At 38.9% G+C, this 18,173-nt stretch overlaps 1 protein-coding gene across 3 annotated transcripts in view; it reads right to left on the bottom strand.

Moving 5' to 3' along the window:
• LSAMP (limbic system-associated membrane protein) overlaps nt 1–18,173 on the bottom strand; it is a 699,268-nt gene that overhangs the window by 23,942 nt on the left and 657,153 nt on the right. For 2 of the 3 annotated variants that reach the window (XM_012731264.1, XM_012731261.1), the window contains 3 exons: nt 12,304–12,424; nt 11,685–11,833; nt 5,073–5,108 (listed from right to left, as the gene is read on the bottom strand). In XM_012731264.1, coding sequence (XP_012586718.1) covers nt 5,073–5,108; nt 11,685–11,833; nt 12,304–12,424 — 306 coding nt within the window. The remainder of the gene's footprint in view (nt 1–5,072; nt 5,109–11,684; nt 11,834–12,303; nt 12,425–18,173) is intronic. The other variant, XM_004675198.2, reaches the window with a different exon arrangement.

The following is an 18,173-nucleotide window of genomic DNA, read 5'->3' as shown; positions in this document are numbered from 1 at the left end:
TGGGGGGTAGTTATCACATTTTAATGATCAACTCAATTATTTTTATGTGCATAAACCATGGCCCCTAATTTTGCTGTGTATTTGTGTTGACACAGCTGCCTAAGTTTGATCAGTGAAAACAAAGCTTTTGTTCCCATCTGTCAGTTGAAAGAAGAGACTTATTTTAAAACGGAAACCCTTCTTCAGCATGCTTTATACCAGTGGCCTGACAAAAAGGCAGCTTCTTCAGGTTGCTGACTTGGGATTAGGGTGATGTGTGGGCACTGCATGTTGTATGTCTCCCGAGGGCGTGTGAGTGTGTAGGTGTCCACCACACAACAGGAAACTGTTGCAACCCCCCTTCAGTGTCACCTCATTCTACTGGTGGCAGACAAGGATGGGTCTTTTTGATTCTGCCTTGGGAAACTTCTGTTGGCACTATGGCTGTAGCATCAAACTGTAATAAAGCCTCACCGAACTTCGTTTTAGCAAATATCCAGGCAATGGGATGTATCTTTAAATGTCAGTATTTTTAAAGTTGTAAGTAATAAGTGGATCTGAATATAATTACTTAAAATTCAATCAGCTTTCTTTCTAGGAACTTGGAGCTTCAATTTATATAGTATTTAAAACACCACTTTGGGCTTATAGGCATGAAAAATATAATTTCTTTCCCATTTCACAGTTGGAAAAACTGAATTAAGGAGAACAATGCTAGTAATTATCCATGATTAATAGAGGTGTGTATGTAAATCAGCTTGAATAAGTGTGTGAAATTAGATGTGCTGATGCCAGCTAGCTTAGCTCATGTTTTTTTAAAGATGAACCTTTCATATAAATCTCTGTGTGAATTGAGCACACATCTCAGTGTGTTGAGTATATTTGGAAATGGCCTTCATAAAAGTACATGAACTAAGGTAACTCAGTAATATGGTTTATAAGCATTATTACACATAAAACAAATGAGATCAATGTTTAAGCTCGTTAGAAACTATCTAATGAAATTGAATACATTCATAGTGGATATTTATAAGGTGCCAGGGTGCAGAAGGAGCAGATTAAAATTTGGGTAGATTTTGATGGTTAAAAAGCAGGGGAGTCAGTATTTGTTAGTTTCCTAAGGTTGGGATTTACTGTATTGACATCTTTAGAACGCTATTGGTACATGAGAGGGCTTCTACCTAAGTTAGCTACAGTTATTACTCTTTGACCATTATATTCAGGCAAGTTCAAACTTTTATAATAAGCAGTTGAAAGAAGGTGTTTTCTCATTGATACTCCGTATAATAATCCACAGGGGGAAAAATGATGATGTAGGTAGGGATTGCTTGGTCATCTTCGTAGCATGGGGTAACTTTGAGATTTTCCTCAAAGTTTTCTTGTCACTACAGTGAAGTCTGATTATAAGAACCCCTTCCTAGAAGTGCCAGGTGAGCACAGGTATGTCCCAGCATCCTGTTGCAGGTGAAATCTGGCTGCTCAGATGCCAGGCCTGACGCTAACAGCACTATACTCCCTTGGGGAGGAAACTTGCCAGGCAGGCTTCAGATTTCTGCAAGCCTAGTTTGTTTGTGGGTTGGATTTTAATTTTTTAAAAAACTTTAATTGGGGGGAGGGGGCTGTTTGTTTTGTTTTCAGAAAGCACTTCAGACAGCTGTATTAATCATGCAAACCCAGCCATGTGCAATGTGTTTTATCAATGGAAAAACAGGAACTGAATGGCAAGCAGCTGTGAACAAACCCGGTGCCATGCCTGAGCCTGGAAGATAATCTCAACATTTCCCAAACCCACTCGCCACATGGGGTTAGTGAATGGAAAGGCTGTTCACTTGGGATAAATAATCAGATGGGAGGCAAACAAGTGAGACTCATTCCAGGATTCTTATTTATTTAATTTTTTTAGGTGGCAGAGATCAGAAGCTGTTTAGATTGACCCCCGAGAGCCAGAGCTCTCTGAGCTCAAGGGAATTCTTCACTTGAGGGTGATAAAAACAAAACAATGGTAGTTTGTCCTAGTTCTGTTCTCATTTTCCACTTTCCCATCATATTATCTTCCTGAGGCCAGTTTTGTCACCTCATTTGGAACCTACAGCTCTCCTAAATGTGAGGCCATCTTTCCAAGCACTTTTATCATGAAGGGCTGTGCACAAGTAAGCTGATGGGGAGGAGAGAGGAGTGGAGTTATTATTTCCTAGTATTCAGAGGCCCCAGGAAATGATTTGAATCCAACAAAGTGAAAAAGGTTCCCTCAGACATTTGGAACTGGCTCTTTCCTCATTTTACAATTCAGTGGCTTTTCTGCAGCGATAGAGTCAGGGGTAGTTATGCAAATATATGCAATTCAGGACTCATTTCAGAATAAATAAACCTAAATTAAAATTAATGGGAAAAAACACCTATCAGCAACAGATCAAGAATGGAGCACTATTTGCTTTATTTATTTATATATCTCTTTTAAATTAAGGAGCAGGGAAGTACACATTTTGTGTGTGTGTGTGTGTGTTGCTTTGTTTTGGGCATGAGAGGAAAGGACATTTGAAAATTTCTGATTGGCTACAGACAATACAAATTATCCTTTGGTGTAATTCCAGTATTATTATTATCACTGCAGAAAATCAGGCAATATGATGAAGGAAACCCAAGGGAAATACATTTGATTTATTGAGCTTGGTTTTTGTTTAATCACAGCTTGGAGGGGTTTAGGGCTACATTTCTGCTGTGACTCTATCTTGCCCCCCGGGCAGTCTGGGGTTAGGAGGGCAGACCCTCCAATAAAAGACATTAGCAATAATGAAGCAGTTGAAATGAAACATGTATTTCTTGTTATTGGAAAATAGGAGGGAAAGTTCTCTTTGTGATGCCAAGACAGGAAAGGACTTGTGGGGCTTTCTCCTGCTTTCAAAATACCTTAAGAAAATGAATTGATGCAAAACCCTTCTGACCGTTTACATCAACTGACTGCTTATGGATGTCTTATCAGGTTAGGGCTGAAATATTGGATTCCACAAAGAGAATGGCAACATGTAATATTAATTAAAGGTGTTTTGTGCTAGACTTAGGACTGTAGTGAGGCAGGCAAGTCTTTCCTATATACCTGGGCACATAAGTGGCACTATATAAAGGGTCAAGAATACCCTAGGTTAACACTTTTTCCCACTGCATTTCACATGGGTCACCATCTTGATTGGAAAGAGAGGGAGAAAAGATTTGATCTCTCAAAAGTTAAAGTCTTTGTAAGGAATCAGGAACTTAACAGGACACTTCTCTTTATAGACCAATCTCTCACATCAGCTATCCCATTCTCCATGAACAGCTTTTCGGTTTCTACCAGCAGAAGCTCAAAGAATTAGTAGTCAGATAAACTATATTCTCTAAAACTATTGGATCTAAGGAAGCTATCTACAGTCTATCTATAATATAAAATCAAACTAGGGTCATTCTCCAATCAACAAGTCAGTTTGTGGGGAAAAAATCAAGTTCAACAAAATCCCACATGTTCCATCCCTAGTCCAGACTGTTTTTTAGTATCCACCAGCTGTCCTTTGTGAACAGTGACTGGCTTCATTTTGTTCACTGTTCCACATATCATAAAGCATGATCAGATAAAATATTAGCGTTTGTGGCTACAGGACTGCTCTCACAAAGGAAACCTAGAGTCACAGTGACAGACACTGTAGGAAGCTCATCTTGGAGGGAGCCTGACCTCGATTTAAATGCATTCATTGGGATGATGGTGTGTGTGCTTGTTTGTCACATCAAGATATTTACACGATGGCAACATGATAACATGGTGTCAATCTCTGCAACTGCACAAAAAGACAAATGTCTTAAAATACTTGTGGCACGTCAGGAATTCAAAATGGGATATTTTCCATGAACACTGAATTTCATGTCAAGTCTGAAAAACAGGCGCATTTTAACAGTCCTATTTTTAGTGACTGAGATAAGAAACAGATTTCATTGAAGTTTTAGGGGAGGTTTTTATTCAACAGAGTTCTTTTAAAAATAGCTTGGACACTTCTTAAAATGTAGGAATTACTTTTTTATCAAGTAGTTTCATTGATCCTTGAGACTTTATAATTCTAGTTTCCAATTTAATTAAAATAAGTTTGCATATATGTGCATAGGCATATGCAACATATTACATTATTGACACTGAGTGTCTACACCCAATTCTGGCCTAATTTTTAATTTGGACAAGTCTTAGTGACCCAACTTCAGATGAGCAGGTTTCTACCTTTAATTCTAAGCACATTTTCTTTATAGTGTATTTGATAATCATGTTTAATTGGATTTATTTTTTTTTTCCTTACTAGGCCCCGCATGGCCTACTTTCCATTTTTTCTCAGTTCTTGAATGTTATTTGCAAATCACTTTTCTGGAATTTAATTTCAATGGTAGGTTGGTTTCATTTCCGATTTTTTTTTGTATTGTTTTAATTTTATTTGCCAATTTGCCTTTAAATAGCCGTAAGCTAGAAGGTTAGAGCAGCAACTTGCATCTAATGTGATGCAGGAGGCCAAATTTAATTTGAGTGTGTATAAAATTTCATGAAGAGGAATACAAAATAACTACCTCTTTTGAAAATTTGTGTTTTCTAAAATAGTTATGTCTTAAAATAAAAAGCCCTGAGTTGGCCCAGATTTTAATAAATCATCTCAGTTGAGCTAAATCATTTACTATAGATAAATTCATTTTACAATTAAAACCAATGACTTTGGATTTGGATTGTATAAACCTCCTTATGTGAGCATGGTCAGGGGACTTGTACTTTTATGAGCTAAAGAATTTAGCTGGTTGTGTTCCTAGAGTTTACAAAGTCTATAATACATACTGAATGCAGGGAAAAAATTGCCTTTTGTGGTTAGCATCTTCTTCCCCTGACCAACCTGAAGTCTCATTGGGTGACAGACCTGTTACATGGGTATCAACTGATGAAGGGGCAATAGATTGCCTTTCTTTGGAAAGCTTAAGAAAACAATTTCTATTGTATGTGAATTTTGTTAATGAATTTCCCTCCTTTGTGTTTTAGACATTATAGATGATGGAGAATGACCCAACAACAGAGCTACAGTGATAAAATTCATACTGACCTTGAATGGGATGGGGGATTGTGGGTAAGACACGTTCTAAAGGGGAAAAAATACATCATGGAGAGTTTATATATATATGTATATACATCTATATTATTCATGTTTAATAGTCAATTATAAAACAGATAACTTTTCATGCATATAGGATTATATCTCCCGTAGGATGTCTGTTTCTCCTTCTTACACTAAAGTATTAGAGCTATTCTTAACATGTAAAATCCAAAGTCTTTAAAAAATTAGCTAGAGGAAAGAACAAAACCATATTGTGGTATACTACAAACAAGATCCAACCCTTCCTAGGAAAAAAAAACTATCACCAAGATTATGTTTTGGGGGAGAGTGGGGCTGAGGGTGTTTCAATCAGTAGTCACAATTCAGGTCAGGCACTTTGGTCCTAAGCCTGGTCTCTTTAGCTTATTATGGACCTATGGTAGCATAGGGTGCCCTTCTGCACCTGAAGCACTACAGCTCATGCCAGTTTAGCCAAGCACCTGCTGAACACTTTATTCTGGATAATGCTAATTCAAATTTTCCTTCAGGTTTTTACTTCTACATTACTGTTATCAGTGCAGGAGTTGTAAGTTTCTTTGCATGATACATTTTATTTTCAGTTTCTTCCTTAATTCCACCCTCTTTTGATATTGCAGTATTATCTGAAATTTGATCAACCAGTCAGATTTGCTTGATATACCTGTTGAGTAATAAGTGCTTTCCTTTTGAATACTAGCTTATGTGTCCCTCAGAGTCCCATCATCCCCACGCTGCTGACTGGAAATTAAATGTGCTGAAAGAGGTCAAACTTTAAGACACCCTCTATCTCATCAAAACCCTAGGTTCAAATCTAATTCCTTTAGGATAGGTAGTATTTCTTGCTACCCCTGAACCCAACTGTGGAATATAATTAGTATACACTTTTTTTACATTCTCTAAGAAACTACTTTGTTAAAGACTGAAGAGAAATGAAATCAAAACCATAAACAGAAATACACACACACACACACACACACATTCAACCTTGATCAGCTTGCCATCTTATACCATCAGCTTAGAAAGGATAGATTTTGCTTGGAATTTGGGCATTCATTCTATTGAAAATCCACTTTCCTTTCAGAGTGAGCGTTTTCCTAGCTTGGCTGAAAGTTACAGTTTAAATGCCCAAGTTTCCTAAGTACATTAAAATGGAGCAGGTCCATAACAGTCCCTTGAACAATTGCGTCTTAGTTACAAAATTGTCAAGTAGAAAAATGATTTAAACTCCACTGGTTATTTGGTATTAAGTTTCCAGCTTTGCAAATAAATAGCTGAACTGTTTTCAGCATTTGTATAGCAGTTGGAGACTACTGTCCCATCCTATGCTCTATCTACTGTATTTTATTTTTATTATTACTATTATTATTCAGACTGTTTAAATGACTCAGCTTAATATTTTCTCAACACACTGTTCACAGCTGGGTAAATGCACTGTGCCTTCATTTTCTCAAGACCATTTATATTGTTAAACTATCTCACCCACTTCTTTTCATTGCCTTTTCAACTGTTTCCCAGCTTGTTTTTACAGTCTTAGCTCCACCCTGTTATCATCATCTTAGCCTTATCACGCCCCATTAGTTATTCTCATTCTCTTAATTCCAGCCTACTGGTTATCATTCCTTAGATGCTTTCGCATACTAGCATTTAGCTTTATTTTTTCACCATATTTCTACTGTATTTTATAGTCTACAACATGGTTTTTGGGCTCTTGTAAGGGTGTAAAGTCAATGTGATTTAATATGAAAAAGAAATTTTCTACATTTTAATATTCAAATGTCAAAGACAGCAGGAACCTGGCACTATGTGTCTTGTTTTTCAATAGCTGATGTTTGAGGAGGCCAACTCAGCCTAGCAACTAATGGAAAGACCTTAGGAACAGAATCCTAAGTTTGGCTTCAGAACTATAGGCTTGGCTATTTGTAAATTCTTGAACTCTGAGGTTGGGTTTCTTATCTGCTAAATGGCGTGGGGAGTATTATTGACTGAGTCTGCTGGGATACCATAAGAAACATTTAAATAGATATTAGCCCTTCATAAGAAAATTCTCTGAGTTAAACCACCTAAATGACAAAGACTGGAGTTGATGGAGTTGATGCATATAGGAAGATCACTTATTAATTAAGACAGAATTTTCTCTTATTTACCAGTTTATATGTCTTCCTGGGAGTTAGCATATTTAATGCTTATTCTCTGAACTAAAACTAGTTCTAGGGCCCACTGATTTCCTATTGTATCCTCAGAGAGCCCTTTTATGGGGCTTGTATGCAGTTTTCCAAACTACATGTGGATAGTATTCAAATAGCTGTTCAAACTGTTTTATTATCTGATTTCCAAAAGTAGCTGGTTAAGAGGCTTTGCCAAGTCTTAACTAGCATCATCAAGTGGTATATATTTAAGCACTGACTCCCTAAGATAATAACTTAAAATGGTTTCCAATAAAGAGGAAAAGGCCCTCATATTAAGGATTTTCTTCAGAGCTGGGTTATTTAGGTAGTACTTGAAATTTAATCAAGTGCAGATTTGCAAGTTAATGACCTTTTAAAATTAAAAAGAAAATGTAAAATTCTCCTGCCCACCGATGTGGTAGATTTCTTTGTATTTGTGTGTTTTGTGCTCAATAACCTCAAAGTACTTACATAGTTTTCTAAAGTAGAAAGTAATTGATCAGTACGATAGTCTTTCTTTAACATGATGAAGAACACCTCTCCATCCTCCTCACCCTGCCCTGAGACCCAGTGTCAAACACTTGGCTGGGAAATTAGTTCAGCATCTCCATATGCCAAAGAGGAACCAAAGTCTCTAGTGGACCAGTGAAAATGGGAGTGGACAGCAGCAGAAGCCATGATCCTGAACAGGAAGGAATTTAACAGTATTTGCTCAGTGGAAAGGCCTCATTTGGGGAAAAGAGGAGAAAAAGTTATATGTCTCTTTACCTCCAAAGTGCAAAAGACGTTTCTCCTATCCATTGCCACACATATACAAATCTAGCTAGTGTGTTGTTCTAGAACTGGTCTATCGGCTAAGATCACCCAAGTTTAAATTCCTGCAGTCCTTCTTAGTTGCACCAGTTATTTAACCTCGTTCCAGAAGGGAGAATATGAGTACCTCATAGGGCTGTTCTGATGATTAATGAGATTGTGTATGTGGAGTGTTTGGTATATATGCAGAGTACCTTGTTGGCACTCAACTGATAAGTAGTGATGACATTTAAGTAGTGATGAAATTTACTTTTATTTCCGGTTCATTACTTTAAAGATAACTCAACAAAAGCACCCAAATAAAACAGGTTTCCATTCTGAATTTCTCTGAGTCATCACTGTGGAAATATGGAATCTGTGTTTATTACATCTGTTGATGATGGAAGTACAATTCTTCATCTGGACAAGGCATATTCCCCATCTGACAAAGACTAAGGAGCTGAATTCTTAGGCATACACATTGGATGCATGTATCCAGAAAAATTATATAAATGAGGTTTTATCTGGGATGAAGAAAAGTATGAGGCATTACTTGGACATTTGGACTGAAGTTGCATGGTTTCTGGACAAACAGAAGATGAGAATGTAAGAGAATAAAAGCCTAACAAGGATGCTTCCACTGGCTCAGAAGAAGAAAATGACTATAAATGCAATGTAGTCCTGCACACTCATTTGACCCTTTAGGAGATTAGTGCTTGACCCTTTAGGAGAAGTGCTTGCAGGAGGTGTATGTTCATGGGTGATGGAGGACATGGGGTCTCAGTGACCTCCAGTTGACACTATGTAAGAAGTCAGCACATATCTCTGTGGTGGACGCTGAAAATGTGCTGACACACCAAGAAAGATGGCCAATTGTGAGCTCTTCAGGGGCTCTGGCTTTCTACCTGCTGCTGCTGGCAGCGCCTTGCCAGCTGCCTTGTCAAGCTCTGAACTGGCTTGGTCAGCAGAGCACCCGCTGCCCACACAGTGTTCTCAGTCAGGGCTCAGGCCACAGATCCTTCCCTAGCACCTCTCCCTCCTCATCCTGGTCTATGGGAAAGTCTTTCCATAGCAGTGGCTTCCTCCTCCCATGAAATACCTTGACTTTCAATCCCTTTTTTTCTACTTTGCCTACCTTCCTCTTAGTCTTCTTCTTTTCTCCTTCTCTTATTCACTCTGCACCCCCCCCTCACATGCCCCTAGGTGAACTTAGCTGCACACACACACACATTCACACACACACTCACATGCCCCTACATGAACTTAGCTGCCACAGAACCGGTGGTCAAGGCTGCAGATATGAAGGCTGTACCAGTGTACCTCCCCAAACTAACTGGTGGTGATGGACCGAGTGTGCTAGAAGTGTCAGAGCCTCCCCCTTAAAATTCAGATTTAGGCCTTGAGTATAAAAAATAAAGGGATTGCTTCACGATAGTGGCAATTTTAATAGTTTCCTTTTCACTTAAAAAATGACCTTTTGTATTCTCTTCTTTGCAAGTATGGCACCTCCTACCTTTCCTGGTAGGAGGCAAATCAGTTGCAAACCAGACCCAGCTATCGCCCCATCCAAGCTGTGCAGGGAGAGCGAGTGCACAGAGGGCAGACCTGAGGGGTGGCCTGGACCTGCAGGAAGGGGCCTGCCATCCCTGCACTGTGTGCGTGTCAAGTATATAACTGAGGGGGAAGGCTGTGAAACCATTAAGGATAATACGCTCATGATACACTGGCCCAACTCCCAGGTTTCCTAGTTTCAAAATTTTTGTTAAGATTCTTGACATTTCCTAAATTTTTTTTTTGGGGGGGGGGGTCCTGTAGTCCTGTAAAAGGGCTTTGTCAACAGGGTGATGACAGCATAGCCAATGCAGCACCCCATTATCTGTGCCCAGCTCTTGCCTCTAGTTCTCCTCTTCAAGTAGTCCAGTCTTCCATCTCTACCTAACTATAGCTATCATTTTAATTTGCTATTTGAAATAGATCATTATGTATATATGTACACTATTAGGTGGGATAGGAAGAAAATCTACTTTAATGCCAATTTTTAGTGTTCATTTTTTCAAACTAATCCTATTGTACCATTTTCTCTCTTCCAACCCTTATAATACCTTTCTAGTTAAGTGAATGTTGTTGTGTTTAACCAAGGTACCTTAGACTAGTCAAAACCTCAAGATCATTGTTGAGGTTGTTTCCAGCCTCCTCCCCCCTTATTTATGGAATCCTTAATGCTAGGAATGAAGCAGGAATTTACATTTCTTAATAAATACCTTCTCAAGTATCTCGAAATACTGCTGTTTCTAGCTGCAACCAAGAACACTGATGTTTGGTCTTTGGAGATAAGTAAACAAAGACAGGAATTCAGCTTCATACTGGTGGGGCATTTATGTAGAAGTGTGCCATCGAACTGTGACCAACTGAAGTCAGTGGGAACATGAATATAAAGTTGAAGTTTAAACTTAGGAGTTTGTTGTGGTTGCTTTTGTAAGTGTGGAAGTATCTTGAGTACTAAAATGATTTTAGTACTACATTTCAATGGAACTCACTTAAATTGATTTTTCTTCTAAAGTTATGGGTTTTTTTTTTTCCTTGCAGGTTCATCTAAACTGAATAAGGGAAGAGAGAGGCATCTCCCCTGGCCACAGTGTTTCTAGATTTTTTTTTCAGTTAAGCTGGGGCAGAAAAAAAGAGCTTCCTCATGACTTGTTAGTCTCCCCACTCCACCTCCCACAACAATAAATTTTCTGGACTTCATCCTTTAGTCCAAATGTAGTTTCAGCAAGTGCTCACTTTTGGGTTTACGTAATAGGATAAGAATATTATGTTATAATTTACCCGTGATTCCACTATCTTTACTTGTGTTTCTCAGGAAGAACTTGCTTCTATGTGCATAGCCACAAGGCCCACAGGATGGGGAATCAAGTGTCCAATGTAACACGGTACCAAGGGTAAAGCTGTACAGTCGGGCTCTCCTGAAAACACCAGCAGCTTAAAAAAATTGAGCCCTCCTTTGTCTGCTTTTAGGGTTTTCTCTGATCTTCAGAAATGCTCCTACAATTCTATCTCTAGTCCAAAAATATATCAGAAAAAGTAATGTTTCCTGCTGTCATATGGAACCTTTCTGCAACTATTTTTCTCCCTTAGATTTGACTTTGTTTTAATCATTCATTTCACCCTTCTTCCTATGTTGTTAAAAATACACTTTCTTTTTCCAGCCTCTCTCTTCCCTCAGCACCTTATCCATCCTCACTAAATATTTCTCCTTCAATGACGCTCACCATTGTCATTTTTTAACTGACATCTATTTCTTGCATTTTACATCGCCTCTGCTCCTTAAAGAGACCATCATCAAAAAGATGCACTTTCTCTGAATATTTTCAGAGTTTATCCATCAGGAAAGACCAAACCAGATCAACAAAATCAATGAAACACAAGGCAATTATCCAAGAGAGTGGGCTAACCCACTTGAAAACCTCACCTTAAGTATCCAACAGGGGTTGAGATGCCTAGATTTTTGATGGATTAGCTCTATTCTAACTTTTGTATAACTTTACCTGAAATGCATAATTTCAAGTTTTCATGTGAAACACAATTGCCTCCTCTCCCGAGGGAGGCCCTGCTCTGCCATACTTACTGAAAAGGACTAGGCTGGCATTGGTGACTCCCAGCTTGTTGGCAGCCACGCAGGTATAGTTGCCATAGTGCTCCTCAGTGACGTTGGTCACCGTCAGGGAGGACTGGCCCTCCGTGCTCTTAATCTCAAGGCCATTGGCACTGTTTATCCTACGAGTTCAAAAACAGAAGAGTAAAAAGTAACACTGATGAAGATTGGGATAGTGGGCTCTTTCTCATCATCATATGGGAGGAAAAGGAGAGTGCGTAGCTAGAATTATTTCTTGCAGAAGTCCTCATTTTCATCACAAAATCCCATAGTATCAGAATCAATGTTCATTGACAGTGGAGACTCAGGAATGAATAAGTTCCTTTGGGACTGGGTTTTTGCTAGCGGCATGAAAGACATGCAGGTGGAAACTACCTATTTAGCCACCTACCTCCTTGCATGTCACTTGAGTGCATAGGAGCATCAGCTTATGAAATCTCAGGCTTAAAGCACTGGATCAAGAGGTGAGGGAAAGGAACAGTCTGACAGTAGAGACTCCATCAAGGCAGCCCAATTTGTTTTTCTCTTTATGGCTCTGGGGCCCCTAGGACCACCTAGCAGGGCAGTGGAGAAAGGCGGAACTGGCACTTACCTGGTGTCATCCCGGTACCACTCAAAGTCAGGGGCAGGCACTGCTGAGGCCTCGCATTTGAGTGAAGCTTGTCGCCCTGTGGTAGCTTCATTGCTCTTGGATTCAGTGATAGTGGGGGGATCTGTAGGCAGGAAAGGCAAACCATTTATAATTTACACGAAAGACATGACCCAGGATTTCTTTTTATTCCCTCCATAGATCATCCATTATTACAACCACCAACTGAGATATCTGCATACTTCTTTCTTTTCATAAATTAAATGGTAATATTATAGGATTTGGGACTGTAAAGGTATAATTTCATCACTTTTCCTTCTGAAATCCATTGTCATGATGATGGTTTGTGATAGCATTAAGAAGTCTGAAGAAACATCAAAAGACTAAAAAGTTCTCCCAACCAAAGCTTAGCCAGACATTGTTAGAGGAATTCAGAAAGACAAACTAGTATTAAGTGATTACCCTTTTTCTTCTTCTATACCTTCCCTATTGCTGTGAACCAGGCGATCCTGCTTTAATGTATGAGGGTGAAGTCTGACTCTGTCCTGTCTCAGTTTTCTACTCTGTCTGGCACTTATGCACTTGATATTTTTCAACACAGAACTAGGTCTGCAAAACTGTAGCAGACTTGATTTGAGCTCCAAGGCGTATCTGACATTCTTATTTGTTAAGATTCTTTCAAACAATCCTATGGAGCAAATGTTTCATGAGTCAACATGGTGATTGCAAACTCCTGGCTTGTTGGTGTTATGTTTGTGCAGGTTATGAATCTTCAAGGAGAAAATTATTTTCCTGTCCAAAGTCACTTGCCAGAAAGTGGCAACCTGGCTATGAGGCTATGGGAAAAAATAGACCCAAATAGCCTATTTAGACTTTGTGGAGGGGGAAAAAAAACTTTAGGGAAATTAGTAAACTCTGTACACAACATTCATTTAAATCTCTGCTCATCAGCACCTTATTCAATTCATTTATCTCTGATTTTTTTTCTTCAGATTCAAAAACTATTTTCTAAGTTTTCTGCCTGTAGAAAAATCTGGTTTTGGTTTAGAAGGCTATAGAAAAGCATCAGCTTGTTCTGCAATTGTGCCCCTGTTTCAGTTTTACATAAATTTGGGCATCTCTAAATCACTCTCAGAAAGTAATTAAACACATTTGGATAAACATTGTCTCCTTGTGTATAAACAGGTGTACTGGTGTGGGTTGTTGTTGTGGTGGTGTTTTGCTCTAGACACATCTGCTCATTTTTGTATAGGTACAGTAAGGCAAAGGCACACTGGAAAGGAACTCGGATTGGAGACTAGGATCCACGAATTTAATTTTAGTCTGTCAGTGTGGCCCACCCATCATACACTTTATCTCCCTGGGTCTTGGTGTTATTATCTATAAAATGAGGGAACCATACTTTAATCATCTAGATTATCTTTTACAGCTATTAAAAAATTCCAGAAGTTTAATTAAAACTGCCCATTCCTCACACCAGGCAATTGTAGTACTATAAGCCAAGGGTGTTTTCATACCTATAACTTGTTTAACCCTTAAATTGCAAACTTTTAAAATGATAATTCATTCATCTAGTCCATGGGGTAGGAGACAGTGGTAGCAATCAGAAGTTGGAAGCCTGAGGTTTGATTTTGCCTCTTCTTTAACTACATCTGTGGTCTGGGCAAGTGTCTGCACTGGCCAGAGTCTCTATTTTCTCATTTTTTAATTGAAGGAGTTGACTTTAAATAATTTATCAGGATTCCATTTAAACTGCTACCCTCTGATTGGTGATATAGATCCCTGGTTCAAAGGATAATACAGTGATTGGGGGCAGTGGGATTGCAGGGGTATTTATGCAGGGAGGGACATTGAATAGAAGTTAAGAGCGTGCATGTCAAGCTTGAAAGATCTGAACTCAAATCCTGCCTCTGTCCCTCATTATCTTTCCTCCAGGGTTTGGTGTGTCCACCAGAATCATATTGCTTCTGTTTCCCCATCTAGAAAATGTTGAAACCAGAGGCAGGGAGGTTTATTTGGAGATGGCTGAAGGAATGCTGTGGTAGCTTGCGCTAGATTTGTGATAAAGCAGCTGGATGGGAATAGACAAATTTGAGATCGATGGGTATGAAGCCTCAGAAATGGCAAGATTAGACATGGAGGGTGAAGCAAAGAGGGAGGTGGGTCAAAGATAACATCTCAGCTCTGGCTTGAACATTTGGACGATGCCTCCCACTGTGATAAGATGCATAAGGAGAAAAATAATTACAAGCAGTAAAACACTGAATAAGTAATAGTTTCCCATCCTTAATTCTTCACTGTGTTAGATTTTTAAGTTGCTAATAAGTCCACAATCTGTAGCATGTTGCCTGGAGAAATGATTTTGCTTGCAATTCTATTGGCTCATTCAATTTCTCAGTTTGTAAATGAATTTTAATCAGCATGTGTGCGTTTCTCAAGCCATGTGGTTATCACTGACAGCGTCTAGCTGATGACCTCTGCTTTGCTAAACCAGCTCTACATCTGGGCTAGACATACACTTTCTACCACTCATGTTGTGGAGGATGATGATTCTTAGTACAGCAATGCCTTTGTGGATGACTCTGCTGCCCTCTCTGGACCAGGAATGCAGGTCCCAGCCTGTGGTTTACAGGAAAATTTCCTCCTTGTCCTGAATGCTTCCTTCTCTATGGCAGGAATTATTTTGTATATAGCTGTACCCTGGTATCAGGGAGAAGGAATTATTTTCTTGTTAAAAAAGTAGATCAAATAGGGCCCTTCGTGGTGGTGCAGCAGGGTAAAGCACAGCACTCAGAAGCTAAAGCCACTTCAGCACAAGTTCAATCCCTACCCCAGAGGTGACCTACATGGAGCAGCAGACCTCTCCTGACCCACCTGCTGCTCCCCTCAGCAGTGTACTTCATCAGTCGGCCTATTCTTCTCCCTACTCTGTGTCTGTTGAATCCTCTCACCATCCCTGTACCCCAGTTCTGTATGCATGAATAAATAAATCTTAAAAAAAAGTAGTACAAATTGCAACTATAAAATAGCCAAAGCACATAGCAAATAGTAAGAGCATTGAGCATTATGTTTGTTCAGCAGCTGTGACCCCTTCTTTCTCCTGGAGCCAAGTTTGTGGTTGGGAGCAGAAGTTCTTCTGTTTTTCCATGCTGGGCTCACTTCATGCTCTTGTTAAAGTGGCAATGCCTGAACTCAGTGCTCACATGACTGGGGAAAAGAGTCAGCCACACTAAACTCCCACTTCTGACCACCTTAGCTTATGACAATGGAGACAACTGGTCCTACCATATGTCTCCTCAATTTATGTCTGAAAGTGTGCATAACAGTGAAATAGCAAGGTATTTATTAAGTCACTCCTCAGAGAAGGGGAAATGCAATGGTGATCTATGCATGGACACTTTTTAGTGCTTGACTCTTAGGACAGGGTCACACTGGTCCACGACAGAGGCCAAACACTCGCTCTCGTCTTGAACATTTAAGGTGAATTCACAGGTAATGAATGTATGAACATCCAGTTATTCCTAGTATTTCTCAAATGATGCAGTAGTATGTGCTTGTTATTTCATGGCTTATTGGAATGAGTGTTTCAAAATTCTTTTATAATGAATTCTGCATAGGTAGGGCATGAAAAATTCTTAAAACTCCTACTGTAGCATGCTTAGTATATTTAAAATAATTGGTGTGCTTGCTCAAAATATGGTTATAATAAAAATATGGCTTGATAGTAAAGCATAGAGGTTCATTGTTATTCTTTTACATGATTTTGAAATAGTTTATAGATATCAAGTCTTCCAGTTTTGTTACTCAAACTTCTAGCTTCTGAAAATTTTAACAAAGCTTTTCTTCTTCTTCGACATTATCGATGACACACTCTTTTAATTAGAATAAGTAAGAAAACAACAACTGTGTCCTAGCAAACAATGCCATTCATTTCATCTTCCTAATATTTGGTATACTAGAACAAAAACCAAAATTCTGAATAAAGGATTCAATTTATAGGCATTTGCCATGTGTCAACACTCTAGTAGGGCTTTAAAGATTCCTTTCTTGCAGATAATAGCCCTAGAAGTAAGTATTATTAGCCTCATTTTATAAATGAAGAGACAGATTAATAGTGAGTTAACAACCAAATTTACATAGCCAGCCTCTGGTGGAGTCTGAATTTAAAACTATGTGACAAAGCTCATGGTCTTAACCTCTCTTTGCTTCCTTAGACAGAAACGAACTAATTGAAGAACACCATTAGGGTAGCATGGTAGTAGCTTGAAAGGTAAATGTTACAGTGTTCTTTTACAGAGAGTGCCACCAGCAGCAGAGAGTCCCATGGCATGGTGACTTTCAACCTTCAGAAGGTGAGAGCTTGGTTTCTGCCTGCGGCAGCAGGACCATGGTTACCTCTTAGACTCCTGATTTGTGAATATAGGTAATGGCACCTGCCTGCTGTCTCACTGGTGTGATGTGCATATCAAATGAAATCACCTATAAAATAACACATTTAACACCTAAGCAGACTACATTTTTTTAAAAATTACTATTACTCACATATCTGGGAAGAAAAGAGGGCTTTTGGAGTTAGACCTGGGTAGACTCTCAACCTAAGACTCACAAGATCTTGAATGTGTGACTGAAAATGCTTACACATTCTGAGCGTTGATTTTACCTTCTCTGTTTGGGGATGATTTTATTAACTCAAGAGTGGCTGTGCAATAGAGGACCAAAGGGTGGGAGCAAAGAATGTAGGCAAGAAATGAAATTGTCTGGAGAAAATTTGGAAACAATAATAACATTGACTAAAATTTGTTTTTTTAAAAAATCACTACCTACCACCTATCAATACGCTAAACAATGTCAGTGATAAATATACTTCCTTGCTGGGCAAGCTGCACCCAATACACCCCCTGTACCTGCTTAGTTACTGCTGTTGTGATGGTACAGTGATCACAAAAAATCTCTAGGTCAATAATTTAGCTTCTCTACACTCCAGGACTTCCTACCACTTTGAAAATAGATTTTGCATGTCAAATGGCTCCACACCATGTTGAACTTTGAACATACTCAGAAAAACTGCAACTCTTACTTATTTAAATTGCAGTTATAGCAGAAAATCAGTACATGGGATTCTTACTGGATTTTTCTAATGAAGATCCCATAATGGATTCACAACCATTTGGAGACTTCTTTTCTGATAATATCCCAAATATAAGAATAAACCAAAGGAGAATGGAGACATAGCTACAAGGGCAGACAGTCTAGTTCCATCTCTGAGCCATCATTTCCCTAATGTTGCATCAAGCAGCAAATTTTGAATTAACTCATTGAAAAGCCCAGTTGAAATTCATATATATTTTCTGGGCACAGCAGATGTCTTAATCCCAACTGCATTTTCTATGGCATACTTGCCATACTTCTGCTTCCTCTAAATAAATAGCCATAGGTATAGGATGAGCTTAAGAAATGCTAGCATCCCATGCCCATCAGCATATCTGTTGAATTGGTCAGTCCGACACCAGGTGGAGGCAGAGCTGAGTACAGGGACACAGAAAAATGAGAATATTAGTTGGTCAATGGGGAGGGCGGGGATTTAGTGCTGGTGGCACTCAAGGATGGAGGGCATTTTCCAGGAATAGGAAAAGAGTCTAGTATAGGAAGATTTCAAAAAAATTAGAGTTCATATTTATTTAATATTTATTACACTCTATCTATCTACCTATCTATTTATCTATCTATAGGTTTCTGGCATGAGATTGGTATGAGATAAACTTCAAAAGTCAATACTCCTAGTGCACCAGGAAAACTGAAATTAAGGGATGAAACCTAGACGCTGTAATGAGAGAACAGGTGTCTCTAGGGCTGCTTTCTGGAAGAAATTAGGC

The sequence above is a fragment of the Condylura cristata genome, unplaced genomic scaffold, assembly GCF_000260355.1.
Source record: "Condylura cristata isolate star-nosed mole 26May11 unplaced genomic scaffold, ConCri1.0 scaffold00003, whole genome shotgun sequence".
Taxonomy (NCBI): Eukaryota; Metazoa; Chordata; class Mammalia; order Eulipotyphla; family Talpidae; genus Condylura; species Condylura cristata.
This window is presented reverse-complemented; position numbering and strand designations above follow the sequence as displayed.